Raw genomic sequence first — 19,900 nt, 5'->3', positions numbered from 1 at the left:
GTCATTAAAATTTAAGTTCCTATTCACAATAAAAGTTTAAATATCCTGCTTTAATCTGAAATATTCTCCATGGGTACAAGTAACAAAGAACTGCCCCAGAAAGACAGAGAAAGATAAAAAGGAAAGGCTTTTCTCTATTCCTGTTGTGTACTGAGTGCAGCCATTCTGCAATCTGTTTGTAATGCATTTTTCTGTTCCTTTGCAGACTTAGTCCTGGATGTGCACGTGAAATGGAGTTGCCATCCAGTGGGAAGTGTTGACCTATTGCAAACTGCTGCAGAATCAGAACAGGAAGATGAAAAGTTTGTGGCGTGAAAAATTCCAAAAATTTACTGCACAGAAATGTCAAAACAAAATGTGTTTGGGGGGAATGAAACAATCCAACTTGTTGGCATGACATTTCTCATTTTAAAATACCACATCAAATTGGTATTTCAGAAAGACCAATACCATTTCATTTCCAAACCCTAACTTTCAGCAGCATTTTTCATTCTGATTTTCCCAGTTTTTTTTTTTTAAACAGCCGATTCATTGGAAGTTGCTGTTGTTGTTAGAACACTTTTCCTTTCTTCTGCAGAGCCAGCCCTGAAAAACACAATGACCTGCTCTCATCAGCTTGCTTCCTTTGCTATTTGTGTGAAAAGTCCATGTAGCAGCAAAAGAAAGAAAAACAGTTCTGGAACATGGAAACCAGTGAAACTTTAAGTGTTACTGTGTGGCACTTGCAATTATATTAACTACATTTTCTGAACTGACTAATATTCAAGTAGTCATTGTTGATTTTGCCATGCTGTGAAACAGATATTAATTTCCTGCCTACAGACAGGCATGCAACTGCATTTGACAGAGATGCACATAATGACATGCTTTGTTTGCACACACAAATCAGGGATATTTCAAGCAGTCTCCCCAGGCTGGGCCTTTTCTATGCCCAGCTACCTGGTTTGAATATGTAACCATGAGGGTTAAGGATGTACAGTCAAGTGGAAGCAAGCACACCACACCATTTCCTACTGAATTGTTTCATGGCAACCATGGAAAAGCAAGGGATTGTTATCCTCCCTGTTTTATAGATGGGAACACAGAACCTACTGACATGCCCAAAATCACAAAGGGAGCCTGAAGCAAAGGTGAGTTTTGAAGTTGTGTGTATCTTCAGGGTCTTGCTCCAGAAACTCTGCTGCAAGGCACATGTGCCTGCTCTTGGCTCTAACATCTCCTAGGCTGTGCTTTTGAGAACATCAATTCATACAGCTTTTTCTCGTCACAGTGAGACTGAAAAAACTGAGATCATCTTCATTAAATTCTTGCTAGTTTAATGGGCAATCCAATACTGAGAGGATGCAGACTATGAAGTTACAAATGCCACTGCGACTCAGACCATTTTGAGAGAAAAAAGGCTGAGAGATGAGAGGAAGTTATAATTCTCTTTGCCTTTGATCTGTGGTGCTCCTGGGCAGCGGGAAGAGCTCAGCACAGGCTCCCACGGAGATGAGTGGGACGCGCTGTCCTGTGGCTCCTGCACCAGTCCCTGCTGCTGCCCAGGGCCTCCAGCAGGGTGGAGCTGCCAGGGTTCAATGACTTGCTGCCTAAGGAAAGACACTGCCAGAATGGGTAAATCCTTCAACAGAGCTTTAGCAACCTTAACAAATCATCTGAAGCTGCCCCACGGCTTTTCCCCATCCAGCATCATGGGGATACACAACACATCTTACCTGTGCCTTTGGTACTGTGCCCTTGCTGCTGTTACAAGGATTTAAGCTCAGGATGGGGAGCTCTTGGTCTTCAGACTTGTGTGACTCCAGGCAGCTCTGCCTTTGCCTGATTATCCCAGTCTGATAGAGCGATTCCTCGGGAATCCTGTGGGAACAGCATGAAAACAAGATCGTACTGCCCCATGCACAGGGAGGCTCAGTGGGGTAAGGCTGCACCATTTCACCTTCAGAAAATGAGGGGTGGCAAGATCTACCACAATACTGGAGCAGTGAGGGCAGCACATGGACAGGGACACTGCAGAAGCAGTGCTCAGAGATGGATGGATGACCTTTTAAAGAGGAAAACATAAATAACTGCACAAGGCAAACAGAGGAGCCAGGAGCAGGCTGAAGGTCAGCCTTCAGCTTACAGGAGAAGGGAATTTTAAAACAAACTGTCACAGAAGCCTGGCATTGCCTGTGAATGCTGCTGTGCAATGCCACATGTGGGAAAAAAAAAAGAAAAAAAAAAAAGGAAAAAAAAGAAGTAAGAAAATGGCTATAAATCATCATTTTCACACAGTGATTCTGCACTCAGCTATTGCACCACCAGGTCCCTGAAGCATCTCTAGAACTTTACCATCCTTTCTGAGAACAGCTCCTGATAGGGACCAGGGGAATGAATCCAATGGTTTCTGGAGTAAATTGGTAACTAAAAAATATCTGTGCAAAAGCAACGATATTTAGCAAAGCATTGGGCTAGGAGCAATGCAGAGCCATCTGAATACAAGTCATAAAATCCTAGGGTGAGTGCTTTCACAACAGAGAAGCCTTGAGTGCCACAGAACAGTGTGAAAGGACTAGAAATTAGGTGCTTGTTTAGCTAGCAGGAGTCATTAAGTACCGAAACACCCCAGCAGAGGCTATACAGTGGATTTTCTGCCTTGGGATACTTTTGTAAGGAAAACTGTCTTAATTCCCTACAGAACCTGTTGCAAAGCCTGGGCAGGATGATACCAACTGAATTCCCCAGAAGAAATGGGAATAACTGGTGCTTTCTCCCTCACCAGCCCTGCAGCAGAGCCTAGAGGAAGCAGGTATCATAGAATATCCTGATTTGGAAGGGACCCCCAAGGATCTCCAAAGCCCTGCAGTATGTCACACTGCGCGCAAGCTGCGTTCAAAGCCAGCACAAAATTCACTCTGCCCTTCTGTGAAGCCCAAGGGAGGGGGGCCTGTGTTTCTGGGGCAGAAGAAAGCTCTGTGGGGCAGGAGGGAGGGATGGAGCACCCCACTGGCCTGCTAGATGTGGGTGGAGATCACACATCCGTACCGAAGTTCGGGATAAACGTTTTCCAGGTACCACTTGAAGCTGTGGCATTTCAACTTCTTCCGTAGCTCCACTCTGCTCTGGATGCTGTGGGGAGGAAACATCAGAGAGATACAAAGGAAATGATGAAGATGAGACCCAACACACCACGGGAGGCTGAGAGAAAGCCATTGGAAATGCACAGAGAGCAAACACAAGAGCATCAGCAGCTCTGGTTTCTCTCTGCATGAGCTTGTTTTGATCTCTGGCTCCTTGGGGGTCTCACTTGGTAAAATGGCATGATGACATATTGTCATTTTAACAAGGAGTCTGGAGCTGAAATGGTTCATGGAAGAGCACAGTCATTTAAAAATGATTAGTAAAAAATGTATGCTGTCTACTATGCAATAACCCTTACCTGAATATATTAACATATTAGGAAATTAAAACATGCTACTTGCTATTCTAAGTTACTCTTGGTTTACAGGAGTACAGGAAGCATTGATTTGCAAGAGCACCTAAACACACTGGTAAGCCAGCAGAAGTTTAATAAAAACATATTTCACTGTGTGTTTCTCAGGACAAAATGTGTGCTGAGAGATCAGGCTGTACAGTGACATTTTCAAACTCCAGCTTCTCCCTGGGCCAGCCTCCACCTGTGGAGCTGATATGAGCTGGCTTTCATGGAATAGTCAGAAGCCTCCAGCACCTCCTTTTCACATAGGTCAACTTCTCTATACCCTGTTACACCAAGCAGAGGACAGAGCTGCTACTTCATTCTGTGCTGATGGGTGGGAGGAAGATATGACCTCAGCAGAAACAGGAGAATCACCAGGACTTCAACTTATTTATCCTGGAGATTAAAAAGTGGTCACAAGGAATTCAAGTTTGGACTCAGAACCCCCTGGAGTCTGAAGGAAATTTTCTAAGGTGAAGAGGAGCATGTGAAAATGAGAAATACAACACAAATAGTTACAATTCTCAGGACAGGGAGGCATTTCTGACTCCTTACAGAATGAATGGCAAACTCCCTGCACACAAACATTTGCTGCCTTCCAGTAAAGCATCAGCAGGCCAAAAATCGGATGATTTTCCTGCCTGTCAGCTGCCACCAGCACCTCTGGACTCTCCCTGCCAAACTCAGCTCTGGGATCAGAAGTAGTTCTATGTAATGCCAAGGACAGGACAGAGGCAGAGGAGGTCTTTCCCCACCTGGGTTTGGTTCCCTCCCTGGAATGAACCAGCACAGCATTTAAACTGCTGGAGCACGTGCCTATCATTAGTATTTGATTGTCACTCCAGAAACAACGCAGGCAGGTTTGCACAGCAGGGGACGTCTCTGTGAGCACCCACTGCAGCAGGCAGGGCACAGGCAGGGCACAGGCACAGAGGAACAATCCTTACTTGCCCAGAGGCCTCCCCTGGGCGGCGGGCCGGGCGGCGTAGTAGTACTGCTTGAACTCATCCATCCACACCTCCGCCGTGCGCTTGGTGTTCCTGAGGGAGCAACGGGACACGCTGAAACCAAGGGCGCCTGCAAGGTGGCATTCTCCAAAATGCAAACGGATCCATCCTGCCCTCCTCCCACCTCAGCTTCGTCTTCACCTCTGAGCCAGCCCACCCCTCACTACTAGAGAAGGTTCTCCCTCTTTCCCGTTACTCCAGGGACCAAGCACATCAGGCCAAATAAAGCCTGGATGAAAAATTCACCACTTCAAACACAGCTGGATGCTTTGCATCCACCAGACCCAGAACTGAAGGTTGTCTTATACATCATCTCCAAGGCAGGAGTGCCTAGGGTTTTGTTTGGTGGCTGGGTTGGAGCTTTGAAAAGTTTGCCAAAGATTTGCAAGTATTTCCTTTGTTTCAACCCCCAATGGACTCTCCTGTTTGCACTCCTGGATTTCACTGAGGCAAACCTCAGCATCCAAAACTTAAAGAGAAACCACCCCACCAGAGTGCTGCAGCACAAATGCCAGTCTCCCACATCAGCCAGGTATCTGCAGAAGGTTTCTGAACCTCAGCAAATCTTCTGTTGACTCCATATGGTTCTAACTCCTCTTGCAAATGGATTTCTTACTCCATACCTATCTGCCTATCCCAGCCCACATCAGGGGAGTGCTCCAAACTCCTGCTCCAAGGCAGGTCAGTGTCTCCAAGCTATTGCTGCCACACCACTAAGCTGCAGGTGCTGTGGGCAGGCTCTGGACACAGCCAAGTCTCAGGTGCCCAGAAAAGGATTATTCTGCACGTGAGGCCAGCACTGCACTGGAGCCTGAGCTGTCTATCACACTGAAGCAGGGGAAAACACTCAGTATCTGGCAGAAAGGTGGAGGTATTTTTTGCTAACACCTCTATTTAAACAGAAGTGCTACAGAGCATCAGGCTGCCAGGAGCTGCTTCTCCTCTCGGTCTATACACTGCAGCATTAAGGCTGACAGATACCCTAAGGTTAATAACATCCCAGCTCCTGACGCCTACAGGTACATTTCTCCAGACTGATCTTCAGTCCCTTGCTGATTCATGGGCTTCCTCCCCTCTCTCTCTAAGGCAATAGTCTAAGTGCTCTTGCTCAAGAGATGACTAAATCAGTGTCTACATCTGCACCTAACCTTCCCCGACGTGCAGGGTTCCTTTGTTTGGCTTCCTGCTCTCACTGGAGTTTATGAGAAACACGGGGCTGAATGCCAAGGCTCACACCCAGGCATGACACAGACATCCCCGAAGTGCCCAGGGCCTGTGCCTGGCAGGGAGTCACCAGAGCTGTTCCAGCTCCCCTTGCTCCTCCTGCAGGTGATGCTATGCAGGCGCCACCTCTTCCCTCACAGCGACTCTGACAGTGGCGATTTCGCCACATTCCAGGCCCCTCTGAAGTAGTCTTGCTTCACTGCTGAAAGTAAGAGCCCTCCTAGTGATTCTCAAATTTGTGCTCTGCTCCTTGATGCCAGCAATGCCCTATGCCTGTCACTGCCACCCCCTTCCCACTCCACGCACTGCGTGGCTGGAAATCACACACTGTGTTAGTGAGAGGTGTAATTTGCACTCCCCCTGGACTCAAGCAAAGGCTGAGGAAGCTGCAGAGAGCCTGGGTCAGCATAGCCCTGTGACAGACACCTGGGTCTTCATAAATGCTGCTGGCTCTTTCTAACAGTGGGAAGCCCACACTAAAAGGAAAGCCTGGTGTGTAAGCACTCACAGCTGCAGGTTAGCTCAGAAACAACCCTGCATTTACTGTAAGTTCACCCAGTGCTTTTCTCTGTCATTCACTTAAGGAACAACGTTCAGCCTCACACTCTAAAAATGGAGGAAATCCTTCCTGACCTCACTAGCTGCTCTGATCATCTTTCCCATGCCTATTCCCACTTCTGGATGCCCTCCTTCTTTGCCTGATGTTTCCAGGATCTTAGTGCATTTCAGGCAGCCCTTTCAGTACCTGATTCAGTCTGTGTTCCTGTGTGTGAGGAGAGGTGCCCCTCAGCTGGGGTGCCCTGGCAGTCCCTTCGGTGTCCATGCCAGCCAGTGCAGCCCACTGCTGCCTCTGCTCAGGAGAGAGCACCAGCCTGGAGACACAGCCACCCACTTGGCAAGCTGCTTGGCCCCCATCCCATTGGGCTGCTTGGCCCCCATCCCAGAGAGGCACTGGGAACCAAATCTTCTGGTTCAGCCCAGCCACACTGAGCCCTCAGCTAAGGTCACTGGCTACTGACAGACGTTGCTGGCAGCCTGATTTCAGGTCATTATAAATGTGTTCTGATGACCCCAAGGTCTAAACCATCTGATGTCCCAGCAGCCAGCGCTCAGGGATGTGCTGGGGGCATCCCCCCATTTCTGTGCTGATGAAAGCTACCATATAAATGTCCTATTTCTGTCACATTCTCAACACTGGAGAAATCCTATGGGACAGTTGTATTGACTTAAATTTTCTTCAGCTCAAAAAATTCCTGCCCAAGGATATTTCAAAGTTTTCCAAACAAACCTCCCTGCCTGTCTTCTCTGCTCCCCACTCCCTACAAGGAAGGTCGTTTCACAAAAAAACCAAAGTGAGTACAAATCACTTACTTAATGTATGTATTGGCATTTCCCTCTGGAAAGACGTACGGATGTTTCTTCCGAAAGACGTGCCCAACGCGGCTACAGGGGATGATTTCCAGGCTCCCTCCACACATCCACACACGGAAAGAGATTTCTGTAAGAGAAGCAGCTTCAGCACTTTGTCTTCCTGTCCTAGAGCAGTCTGAATCCTGGTGTTAGCTCTTACTTCATCCTCTGAAACATTTAACTAGGGTAAATCAATTACCAGACGGGCTTTCCTAGGCACAACGGCCTTAAAAGCACATTTCAAAGCTTCTTTGCAAGCTGTTTGAAGTCAGTGCACTTGAAACCTGCCTCTAGCACAGCAGGTGCTATCACAATGGCGAGCGTGAGACCGTAAGCAGGTCCCTTTTCATACACTGCAGAATCTTCTTGCCAGTTTTGTGCCTCCCTTATTACTTCTGCACTGCCTGTTTCAGAGTCACTTCCCTCCAAAGGGCTGTCAAGTTCACCAGGAGAGGCTATGAATTCTCTCCATTAATGACTACAACAGCCATTATCTTTATGCATCCACCACTGACTCTGCAAAGTGAGCTGTGTGTCCATCGCCTGTCCCAAAATGGACAGCAGCTTACCCTGCCCAGGTACTCTGGGCCTTGAGTGCCAATGCTGCAGTCAAGTAAGGCACACACCTTCACAAAAGCAAAGGCCAGCGGTGGGAGGGATTATCCCAAAAATCTGGATAAGTTGTCAGTATGGGAAATGTTTCCCAGTCACCCCAAGCCACTCTGTGGCTGGCCCACAGGGCCCTTCTCTAGGAAAATGAGCCTGTGGCACAACTGACAGCAGAAGTTATAAAGTGCTTGGCAGGGAGCTGGATGAGGTAGGAAGGGTGAGCAGAATGGCTGATCTAATGGGTCCATCTGGCCCTGATGCTTATGAAGCTATGAATCTGTAGTTCTGTTGTCAGACAGTCATGCTCAGACAGAACCGGCGTGGAAAAGAAATGAAATTAAAATGAAAAGGCTTCTGCAGTTCTTTGAATCCTATTTTATCATCTGTTGACAGTATAGAGTTGCATGTAGCATGAATCTACTTCAAAACTAGTAGATACTAAACTAATTCCTTTTCACACACACCCCCCCTCGCCTTTTAACTACAGAATTAAGACAGGAGAACACCCATTGTCTTTGCCAGTTTGTGCTCACAGCAGTCCCCTCACACAGGCCAGCACAAGGATGACTTGTCCCCAGGTCAGATGCTGGCATGACAAGCACCTGTGGCAGGAAGGCTAATTGGGCAGTGTGGGCAGGACTCCTCCTCCAAGGACAGGCACTGCTGGCTTACAAAACTTCCATCCCTCCAAAAACAGCTCACAGCCTCAGGGAGCAAAGGCCCATTGGATCCTGGAACTCCAAAGCGCTCTGAGCACACACGGCCCAGCCCTGAGTGGCTGCAGAGGTGGCAGCCAGGTTCATGTTGCTGCCACCATCCTGCTCCCAGCACCCGCCTGCTCCTGAGCTGATGGGAATGGGGGGCTGACACAGCTGCAAAGCCTTCTTGCCTTGATGCCTGGGTCCAAAATCCAAGGCTTTGATCCCATCCCCAACAGCTGGCCCTGGCAGCAGGGACAAGCAATGGCAGGGGTGGGAAAGCACAGCAGGGAGCAGTATTCCTTTCCAGAAATTCCCTCCCCTTCCCTTCACTGCCGTGTTTACATGCAAGAGCTGCCAACAGCAGCTGGAGCCTCACCACTTTCCCCAGTGCTGGGTATTAAGAGGCCAATAAAACGTGCCCTTGTGCCATGTCCTGGTGCTATATTGGGAGCAGCCCTAATCACAGCTGCAGGGAAATGAGATTACGGCAGGACACGGCCACTCTAAGCTGCCGCTGTCGGTTCCCCTCGCACGTGGCTGTTGCTGTCACTTGTCTGTGTGTCACAGCACTGGCCACTGTGCTGGCACTGCTGGGTCACTCACAAGGGCACCCCATACAAGGGGACAACCAGCTGAGCAGCTGTGGAGCACAGCGTGGCTGCTGCAAGCTGCCTTCCCCTCCCCTGCTCCTTCTGCTCGGCCTGGGAGAAGAGCAGCTCCCTGACGTGCTAAATGGGAAAGACTCACACCATTCAATCCTTATCCTTTTAAAGCCTAATGAAGAGGTCAGCTCTGTGTATCGTGAACTGGAATGAGGACACAGTACATGGGAGATGCTGAGGAGTCTGAGCTCTCTGCTTCAGGCTAGTTGCACCCTGTAGAGCCTGCTCCAGGTACAGCAGAAACAATAAAAGCACAAGTTGTTTCCACAGGGAGGGATCACACATGGAGCCATCCATGGCAAGTAACAAACAAGATCTCTGGACAGGCAGCCAAGAGCCAAGTGCCCCAAGGGAAGGTAAACTGAAGCACCAACTAAAGCATGGTACAGGGTCAGTTCAGAGGAGCCAGGGGAGTAGAAACCAACTCCTTGCGTGCTTCCCTTGACCCTCACAAGACGTTGCCAGTGCACGTGGCCCCTCCAAGTGACCCCCATGAGGGGTGTGAGCAGTACATGCTGGGGTGTGCTGGACTTGGCCTTCATTCAGGAAAACACCTCTAGCACCTCTTTAAAGGCCTGCAGGTCCTTCCTGCCATTACTCATCTACAGGGAATTCAGTAAATTTGAGACACAAAACACCCACAGTGTCCTTGTGTCACTTTGGTTCTGCCTGAAGTCTCCAGGCCCCTCCATCTGCCCCTCAAAAATATTAAAGGCAGCAGTGCTGCTCCTCAGGACCAGAGTCCTGCACCTCCTCAGGATGAAGCTACCAGGAAGATCACGGTGCACTGCAAGTGCCCCAAACAAGCAGGTCAGCTCCTGCTGTCCATTCCCTGCACAGAGCTGACCAGGGCCAGCAGGGTGCAAAGGAGAGATGGGACACGCTGCCCTCGACTGCTGCGCCTGCTGGAGATGGAGCTACAAGCCAGGCATGCCTCTGCTCCCAGGGCAAAGGGCAAGATGGGATCTGCCCTGCTGCTATGCAGACCTGCACTTTGTTGTTGCAATGGTAACCTTGATTTTGCTTTCCTTTGTCACACGAGGCCCTGGTACACCCTGCAGCAGTGCCAGTGCATGTTTGGTCAAGACCAGCCTCCTGGAGCATAGCACCAGTAAGGGATATCCCTCCACTGCAGGATGAGCTGTAACCAGGCATAAGGAGCACAATGCCTGCTGTTACAGGACATGGGACAAGCTGCCAGGATGGAGCTTCCCCCAAGAGCAGGCTGTCCTGTCACTGCTCATCTCCCAGGAGCAGCTCCTGCTGGCTGCTGTCAGAGACAGAATGACAAGCACAGACAGCCAGCAGGTCGGGCACAGCATGGCAGTTCCTCTCCCACTGTTCTCCTGTCTAGTTCCCTTTTTGAATGCTTTGTTTGGGCTATTGATCCAGCAGGGGACTTGGGAGGGCTGCCACTCCCCTCCCAGGTTTCCTCACAGCCACTGCACTCAGATACTTCAGGTCAGTCCAGAGGCAAGATACCTGCCCACAGAGAGAAAGCATGAAAGAGTGAGATTCCTACTGCATAATAAGATATAAATAAATAAAATATATCTAGAGGGACGAGGCATGTGAAGGAAACACCAGTGCCAGGCAGTGGATGGATTACTGCAAGGCAGCAGCATCTGCTCCCTTGGATGACTGACAGAATCGCTGTGTGTGTTAAGACACAAGAGCCTTCCTGGCTAGCCCCACTCCCCAGAGGTGCAAGCTATTAGAGCCAGGTTCTGATGTGTCTGCCTGACATTGAGTGCCTCTCCCTTCTTTTGCTGGTACTGTTGTTCTGATCCACAGCATCACTGCAGCTTCAAAGGGAGAACAGCCCAGCCTGATCCAGCTCTGCTTGACAAGGGGACAAGGGACAGGCTGTTACCTCTTTCATGTGCCCTCTCAAACGTGCTTGCAGGAGATGTCTTTATGTCCATCCTGTCCCATGATAAGGGCCAGAGGTGACAGAATTTAGGTCAGCTCAACCCTTTTTTTTTGGTGCAGGAAAACTGACAGTATCACAGAGAGCTGGGCTGCACTCAGCCACCAGGGATACAGGAATGGATAAGCAGCCCTGGTACTTTGCCACTTGTTTGCTGCATGCTGATGGAGCTACAGTTTCAGGTACTCTGCAAACCCAAGGAGGGACTGATACCTCAGTTCATAACTTGGAAAAGCTGTCATTAATAGAATAAGACATATTCTTTGCTTTATTAAGGAAAAAATAAGATCAGGAAGGAATAGGAGGGTGCATGTAGTGTTCTCTCATCTGTTGGTAACAGCAAAGCTGAAAACTGTGTGGTTGAAGGTATCTACCTACAAAAAAATCAAGCCAGCACGGAAGGCAGGGAATCCCAAGTACCAACAATTGCTCACTTCCCATCATTGGTGGTTGCTGGATCTCTCTCTGCTCAGACCACAACCTATGAATGTACATGAGGAAAACCCCCCAGAACATTCAAGGGAAGTGTGAAATGACCTTATATCCATCTGGCATGACTCAGAGAGGGAAGCCAACACAGCAAGGCACAGGAGGATGAAGAACCACTCACCAAAGTTCTCCCCACCCCAGATGTCCATGGCACTGTCGTACTTCCCCAGGTGGTTGAACCAGGCCTTGTCGATCACAAACAGCCCCCCAGCAATGATGGGTGTCCTGAAGAATGGACAGGAGAAGAGGACACACTCTCAGCAAGCACTGCTGCAGCACCTGGATGCACAGAAGCAGCCCCTCCCTTTGCCTCCTCTTCCATGACCAGGACATTACCTCCATATTGCCTTCTCATCAAGAAAAAGACCAAACACCTCAAAATGCATCTGAGCCCCTCTTTCAGCCACCTTGGTATTTTGCTGTCAATCATAAATTGCCTGTCACTTAATGACTGGCTAATGCACCCGTCAGCATAACTCCTACAAGCCCCAAGTTCACAGCCCTGATTGTAGGCTTCAGCATCAAAAATGCACTTAGCACTTGGGGGTTATTCACTCAGACAGGCTTTTTGCCTGGAGCCAGCCTATTAAGAGCACCATTCCACTGGGGAGAGGAAGGCAGAGCCAATTCAGAAGGGCTTTTTAAAAGCCATCACTAGCTGTGTGATCTTTATTTCAAACCAGGGTTATTTTTCTTTCTTTGGATTAGCTAAGAAAACTGCACAGAGAAGGCCCGTGGAGGAGGGGAGGGCAGACCCAGAAGATAGCTTGAGGAGACTTGCTGTTTGCTGGCACAAGTCCCATCTCCATTCAGCTGGAGACAGTCTTGATGATCAGTATAGGCTTGGGCAGAGCTGGGGTGACTGCTGTGCCCAAGCTAATCTCCACAGTGCCCTGTAGTGCAGAGTGATCAGGAACGCAAGGCCAGCCTTTGGGAAGCCAGTGAGAGCTCCTGTAACAGCAGCATCCTAAGGAGAAGCAATGTTTTTCTCCCCTGGGAGCCTTCTGAGGCCCTGAGCTTCCCCCAACACTTGGTGTCCTCCTGCCTCCCATCTGGCTGGGGCTGCAGACACCAGCACCAGGCTTCCTGCCAGCAGAGATGTCCAGAAGGATGAAGGACCCCTCCATCCATGGCATGAGGACAGATGGCACCTCCTCTCCTGCACAGCTCTGCTCCCTCTCCTGCACATCCCTGTTTCTGAGGAGTCTTCAGTGAGGTCCAGAAGAGCAGTGCTGATCTGGGAAGGCTGGACTAGACACCAAGTTTATCATGTGGGCTGAGGACACTGCCTTGTTTTTAAGTAGTACTGAACTGAGAGAAGCAGTTGTCTACAGCACTGTGCTTTTCCCCTAACCACAATCCTTAGCATTACCAAAACCCCAATAACCATAAACACACCCCTTCTATCTGTGTGGCATTCTCAGGCTTCGGCGTTGGAAGGTGAAGCTGTACTACAAAACCCCGGCTAGCCAGGAGCTCGCTAGAGGTCCTAGAAGCTCAGAGCTGTCCTGGAAGAGACTGCACACTGCTGTGCTGCATGGGGACACACATGAGGTCACATGAGAGGCCTGTCCCGCCCCACAGTACTCGGGTGCTCCCTTCCCCCTCCTGACTTACTTAATGGGCTCGGTGGGATCGAGTCGTTTGGCTTTCTGCTCCGGGGAAAGCTGCTCCCACTTAAAATGCAGACTCCAGTCAAAACCTAAAACCAGAGGAGAGAAGTGCCATGGGGAAGTTAGAAATTGATATGGATTAGGAGGCAACGCAGGCTGCAGAAGCTGTTGGATGGAACATTTTCCCCTCTTTCAAATGACTTAAGTCACAGAGATGCAGGTCTTGAGGGAGAAGTCCAATGCCTAACATATTTTACTACTACATATGAACAAGAAACAACACATTGCATTACAATTTCAAAGTCAAGTGCTCCAAAGGCAGGAAAAGTCAGAATTAAAGCTGCTGCTGAAACCTAGTCCCCCTGTGCACACAGAAGCATGCTCTGATGGATACTGTGTGCTACAAATAACACAGGCATACTAATAAGCACTACACTTGCATCCTCCAGTTGCTGCCTAGACATCTCCCAGCCGCTCCTGTCGCTTCCAGGGCTGCCCAGGGTGGCTTTGATGTGACCCTTCTGTCCTGCCTGACTACCTCATCCACTGCAGAGAGCACATCCCTCCCGCCACACCTGCCTGTATGTGGAGTGGCCTGGGGGCAGCCAGCGGCAGCGCTGAACAGTGTTAATGCGCTGCTCTGTGAGGCAGCAGCAGACAGAGGTGTGCTGCAAAGGCCAGTGCACATTCCCACCACGGAATGGATGCCCACAGGACATGCACAGAGCTCGGACTTACCTCCTCTGAGGTCTGAGGAAGCTGCCACGTAGGCAAAAGTGTCCAGGTTGATGATGTCGATAACGGGACTGACCACTCGGGTGGGATCCTGCAAAGCAGATGCAAAAACACCCATGACTTCATGTGACACCATTCAGATTGGGCAAGGGACTCCAAACTCCTGGACACACCATGTGGCTGGAAACATTGGTGTCATTCGGTTTTGCCTGGGACAAGTGCCCCTCACTGCCTCCTCCTCCTTCTCAGACTGTGCCTGTACTTGGCACCCAGCTGGGCTGGATGCAAAGCTCCTTCTGCCTTTTGCAAATTCACCAAAATATTCCCCTTTCACCTCCCTTAAATACTTTTAACTGGATTTCAGAAGTCAAGTGACAAACAGGCAATTGAAATGACAGAGGAAAAGCACAGCCAAATAGCTTAAATATGGGTATTTTTTAAATGCACCAACTATGGTAGTACAGATAGTTTTGCCAAAGGTGTGAAAGGGTTAAAAAAGAAAGACCTGATTTATTCAAAATAGTTGGTGGTGATTTAATTAACATCTTGTTATGGGCAAAGAGATTATACAAACAGTTATGAACAAAAATATCTACAGGAGGAAGAGACTCTGACAGCTTTGACTGGTCTCTTATCTCCCTTTTTCTTTTCAAAAATCCCAAACTCCAATTATAGCTCAAACTTCAAGGTTTTACCCTCACCAGATCAAATTGTTTTTCACAGCTATACAAAGGAAAGCATCTGAGCACACTCAGGCTTGCTCTCTCACTGGGGAAAGACTTTGTTTTAGAAATTAGTCCTGACAAAGAAGTATTCAAATGCAGCTGTAGGAAGAAGCAACCAAAGGCCATGAGCTAGGAGCTGGACTAGAGCTGATTTTCCAATTGAGCATGACAAATACTTTGTATTTCCATAACAGGGGCAAGCCAGGGGTCTCACCATCACTTTCTATGAGTCAAACATCTCACTGAAAGGGCAAGGTCTGCTGCACCTCTGTACTGCACAGGGAAACACAAGCCACATCCAAGCACGATGAGCCTTTCAAACCCACCAAATCCATCGTGGCTGCTGCACAGTGCCCCCCAGGCTGCCACAGCTCAGTGCAGTCAAGCATCCTTTAACTGCCTGAGGCTAGGGGGAAGGTTTTAAGTAAAGCATCTGCTTTATGTGCTGAGCATTGCAGGGAAAGGATTGCATCCACTCATTTAAAACCTGCCCCTCAAACATCTAAGAGTGGTGAGCACTTCTAGCTAGCTGATCCTCAATTTCAATTCCACTGCTACTCACTGCAGTGCACAACTTCTCATAAGAAAATCCCTTTCACATCTGGGCTGAGTGCACCACTGCAAAATGCAAACCTTAAGCAATGCTGTCTTCTCCCTGCCTCACTTTCCCTTCCATGTTCTGGGAACATTTATATTTACTCAGCTTTCATGAAGGTCTCTCTGACCCTCAAAAGAAAAGCACGGCATGCTCAAGAGCACAGCGCTGTTGCTATGATTTATTTTGGGCTGAGCACCAGATCTTATTATAGGCAGCTTCATCTTTCTGGGTTTTTTTTTTTGATACCCACCCATACCAGGGCATGTTAATATTAACAACACCTAAACCTTCAATTCTCTCTCACAAACATGAGAACTCATTTCTGCAAAGCACTTCTCAAACACACCAATGTATGGATCTAAACCAACAGGAAAAAACTCTGAAAATGGCCCTGAAGACAACAGATATATTTCAGCCTTGGAGAAGGACCTTGGCTACAGCGTGGCTGAGCTTCTACATCCTGACCTTGTAATGGTCAACAAAAAGGGCCACAGTTGCTCCTCTGGCCCCATGGCAGGACTAGGCAAAGATTAGGCAGTCTGCCCTTATGTGTCTCCTTTTTCCCAGGAAGGCACCAGCCTGGGGGGTATTTGAGCTGGGAGCAGGGGGTCTCCATTCATTGGTTCATTCCAATGCCATTTACAAATCCAGTTTCGGGGTGAGGTTGTTGAGTCGTACTGTGAAAATACCTTGGGATAAATGGTTACGTTTTTAGAAAAGTTACTCAGTTGAAATGCATCATTAATGGTTTTAGAGATATTTGTTCCATAAGTAAAAATAAGAACTCAGGCCCACACTCTCAACCATGTGTTTGCAAACATGCTGGTGCAAGACACTGACCATCCCTGCTGCTCCCTGAGACATCAGTCTCGGGGGAAAAACCATCAGCTGCTGGGAAAGCTCGAGGTGCAGCCTGAGGGGCACCTCCACACTGGCACATGGTGGCACACGGTGGCACACATGGGCTCTGGCACGTCCACCATGGAAAGTGGCAGGAATAGCTGCTCTGGCTGAGAAAATGAGAGAAGCAAAGTGCAGGGTGGCTGGGCTGTGGTACCAAAAGCGATGGGTGTGCTTTGAGGCACTCACTGCTCATTTGCTCAGAACTTAAACCACATCAGCTCAAAACAGATTGTTCCTGAGAGCAGCAGGGTGAGAAAATGCCCTTCCTAGGCAGCTGATCCTCATGGAGCAGTTGCACAGGGAGCCCATCTCTTGAGCACAGCCTGAAGGTGGCAGCAGTAACATTTCATACACCTCACTGATCAATACTGTAACCCTGCTGGCAAGGATGGGTACGGTGGGCCTGGAAGGAGACTGAGGACTCTGCCCTTTTCCCACATCTTCTGTGAGCAGTTAAAAAGCAGGCAAGCAGGACCCCTCTGGCTTTGCAGGTTCCTCAACACTCTTTGTAGTACAGCTCCCCTGCTGCCTGAGGCCGCTAGATCCTGGGCAAGGTCAGGGCAGCATGAGCAGCACTGCAAGCTTACAGACAGCCTTACTTCCAGCTGGGGAAAGATTCAATCCAGAAGAGTTCACAGAGGTGATGTGTGTGTCTGATGCTGCATTCAGACCACAAGGCATTAAATCTCCTCTAGTGATGCTGGATGTGGCATCCTCACCTACCCTACGGGTGCCAGACATGGGGCACCATCCTGGAGCTTGTGGGAAAGCAGATCTGCCAGCCCCCCTCCTGCTGCCTTCACTGCCCTTCTCCTGACAAAACGCATCAAAAGCCCTGCTTGGCAAACAGGCAATTGCTCTGGATACTCTTCACTGAAGTACAAGCAGGGCTTTGGCAAAAAGCAAGGAATGCCTGCCTTTTAAAAGCCCAGAGGAACAAGGGATGCTGTAAAGTTTAGACGTGAATCCCATCCTGGCCAGGCCAGCTCTGAGGCTGCAGTGGTACATCGCAGCACGTGTTCTCACAGCTCTGCTGACGTGCAAGGACCACTCTCATTACATCACCACCCACCAGCAGCTCCTGGCCCAGCTCAAACCCAGCTCGGGACCTCTCCAGCGCTGGCTGTGCTGCAAGCACCAGCAGCAACCACTGCCCTCACCCATGTGGAGGGACACGACCTGGTGCTGTGCCCCCTTCCCCTGGTCCCACTGCTGACACACAGAGGGGATGCACAGCCCAGCCGTCACAGGCATCGCATCTGCAGGTGTGGAAAGCAGGATGCCTCAGGTGAGGGGCACGGTGAACACCAGCCAGGCAGGTTTCTCCATGACCCATCACCTCAGCTGCCCTTATGTCCATACAACTCAGTAGTTATAAAATTGCTGAGTAATTAGCACTAGCCATCAGGAGGTGTAGCAAGGGTGAAGGAGCGAGGCACAGTGAAGGGAAAGCATCCACACTGGAGCTGAAGGCTTCAATCCCTGCTGCCAGCAGGTCACGGGCACAGAGCTCCCCTGACTCGAGTGACAAGGCGCCAGCAGCCTCTGTGTGCACGTCTGGCAAGAGAGTCGCCGCCAGAGAAAGGCGAATGTCATTGTCTGCTCCGAAATCAGCAGAATTTAAATCCTATTAAATCAATTTATTAGCGCTTAATTTGCATGAAATTAAATTCGGCCCCTATTCAAGGAGCCGTCACTCCCTTAAATCATCATCACTGAGCATTTTACATGAGCCTAATTAAAATCTCTGCTGGAGCACTGCCCACGTACTCCCCTATCACCACTCAACCTGTGCTTGCCAGTCAGAGCCTCACTGCCCGGGGAGACACTTTGTCCCACCCACCCACATGTTCCCCCAGTCACACAGACACCCCGCCTGCCTGCTGGGTGGAGGAAGGCCAGAAAAGGCCACTTTGAACCCCAAAAGGCCTCTTTGCACCCCTTATTTGGATGCTCACATGCAGCTTGTTATGGTTGGATTGTCACACCACTGAGAGGAAGAGGAGGAGGACATCGGAGATGGGTCCCCTGAGGGTGACTCGGGTCTCTCAGGAGCACTCACCTCTTTGATCCTCTGCAGCAGAGGAAGCAGCCAGTCCTTATTCACCTCGCAGTGACTGTCCAGGAAGGTCAGGACACCTGCCTTTGCCACGTCTGCCCCTCGGATTCGGGACCGGATCAGACCTGTTCAGGGACGCACCATGTCAGCTGCTGCCCAGACATCTGGGTAACATCCCCAGCCCCCTCCACTCGAGCTTCTCCTGGGTTCTAACCTGCCTAAATCTCACCCAAATAAAACATGGCCCAGGTTCACTGCTTCCTTTTCCAGTGCTGCAAAGTACGCCAAGCATTTCCTAAGATCCCCAAAGAAATAAATGGCTCCACCAAGGTTGCTGATTTATGGCATTTATGCCAATATGTAGGTTGCACAATTAGTTTTGCTGTCACCTTCTGGGACAAAACATGACTCAAAATGCTTTCATGACCCTCTGCAGGCAACAAATCTCACGCAGATGTGAGGCAGTGGGGAATGGGACAGACGAGTTGAGGGTGGGAACACCTTGTGCCAGAATTAAGCTTTTCTCAGACTGCCTACTTTTTCCTCCTGTGACCCCTTCTGTGTCCCAGTGACCCCCAGATTTCTCCCACCCCAGGAGCACTGCTGAGCTGCAGCTCTATGGGAACACATTTTCCACCAAGGAAAGAGGGTTGACTTTTCAAGGTGCTTGACTTATTAGGGCCATGATGTTGAATTTGGAATCATTTGGAGATGGGAGTAGATTGCTTCACACATTTATGAGAAAGAAGAATGGAAAAAGAGTGAAGTCATGGAAAGCAGCTGCACACAGGGATTTCACACTAGACTCTTTGGCAAGACCACTGCTCTTAAAGATGACCTGCTCCTACTTATGCAGGTTTCCAGCTTTCCAGCATTTCTCCTGCCTGCAGCAGATGCTCAAGGGAACCATGACATAAGAAAGGAAATGGTTTATTGGCAAACAAGAGGAGACACAGGTGACACATGGGGAGCAGAACTTCTTTATGAAGGAGAAACAGTGGCAATACAAGGGAACATATGGGCAGATAAAGAGAGACAGGATTTCAGGGAGCAGTCATACACCAGGTTCATGCAGGAGGTCACTGACTTTCATATTAAAATTCCCTAGGGGAAAGGGGTTAAGGAATGGCCTCTAACAAGGAAAGGGAACACATGAACAAAGCCTGAAGCATCCAGCATTTGCCAAGGTCTCCTCCTGCAATGCAGACTTGTCCCTGTATCTCTCTGTGATTCCCAAGATCTTATGCATAGGTATGTTCTTTTTCACACATCCCTGGCCTTCCCAAATCCTGGCAGCCCCTGGGGGATACCGTTCAAGTGATGTACTCAGCAAGGTAAGGTTGAGTTCCCACACTGTGACTGATTTATAGAGCACCAATAACTGCAGGTCTATCAGCTGCTGGAGATGAGCACACGCATATCCCCATAACACAGGGGAGAAAGGTGAGAAGGAGGTGCAGGTCTATGGAGATCTCCCTTCATCTCCTGCCAAAGCAGGAATGCCTCTTACACTCATGGGGCCTGATGCCACTCTGTCACCAGACCTGCAGAGCTGAAACCCTCTGCAGAAAGAATCCACAGAGAAAAGAACCTTCCCCACTCCCCAGTCTCCTCAAACCAACACTGACCTGGACGCACACCTTGGATTTGCAGCATCAAAAAACTTCTTTGTTTTTAGTTATCCTAATACTGCAAACCAGGATTTGAAGCACACATTCAGGTTATGGGGAATGGGAAGATGTCTCAAAAGGTTACCAGCAGCAGCCCAGTAGGAC

The 19,900-nt window shown here is 49.3% G+C and overlaps 1 protein-coding gene across 1 annotated transcript in view; it reads right to left on the bottom strand.

The window, feature by feature from the left end:
- The window catches only part of GALNT14 (polypeptide N-acetylgalactosaminyltransferase 14), a 94,736-nt gene that overhangs the window by 11,475 nt on the left and 63,361 nt on the right, over positions 1-19,900 (bottom strand). Inside the window, exons 6-13 of the mRNA XM_063391160.1 lie at positions 18,129-18,250; positions 13,844-13,931; positions 13,110-13,194; positions 11,614-11,717; positions 7,063-7,189; positions 4,408-4,500; positions 3,028-3,111; positions 1,716-1,860 (exon numbers count right to left, since the gene is read on the bottom strand). Of these exons, the coding sequence (XP_063247230.1) occupies positions 1,716-1,860; positions 3,028-3,111; positions 4,408-4,500; positions 7,063-7,189; positions 11,614-11,717; positions 13,110-13,194; positions 13,844-13,931; positions 18,129-18,250 (848 nt within the window). The remainder of the gene's footprint in view (positions 1-1,715; positions 1,861-3,027; positions 3,112-4,407; positions 4,501-7,062; positions 7,190-11,613; positions 11,718-13,109; positions 13,195-13,843; positions 13,932-18,128; positions 18,251-19,900) is intronic.

The sequence above is a fragment of the Prinia subflava genome, chromosome 2 (genome assembly GCF_021018805.1).
Source record: "Prinia subflava isolate CZ2003 ecotype Zambia chromosome 2, Cam_Psub_1.2, whole genome shotgun sequence".
In the NCBI taxonomy this organism is placed as follows: domain Eukaryota; kingdom Metazoa; phylum Chordata; class Aves; order Passeriformes; family Cisticolidae; genus Prinia; species Prinia subflava.
The sequence above is the reverse complement of the archived record's forward strand: the minus strand, read 5'-3'. Positions and strand labels throughout refer to the sequence as shown.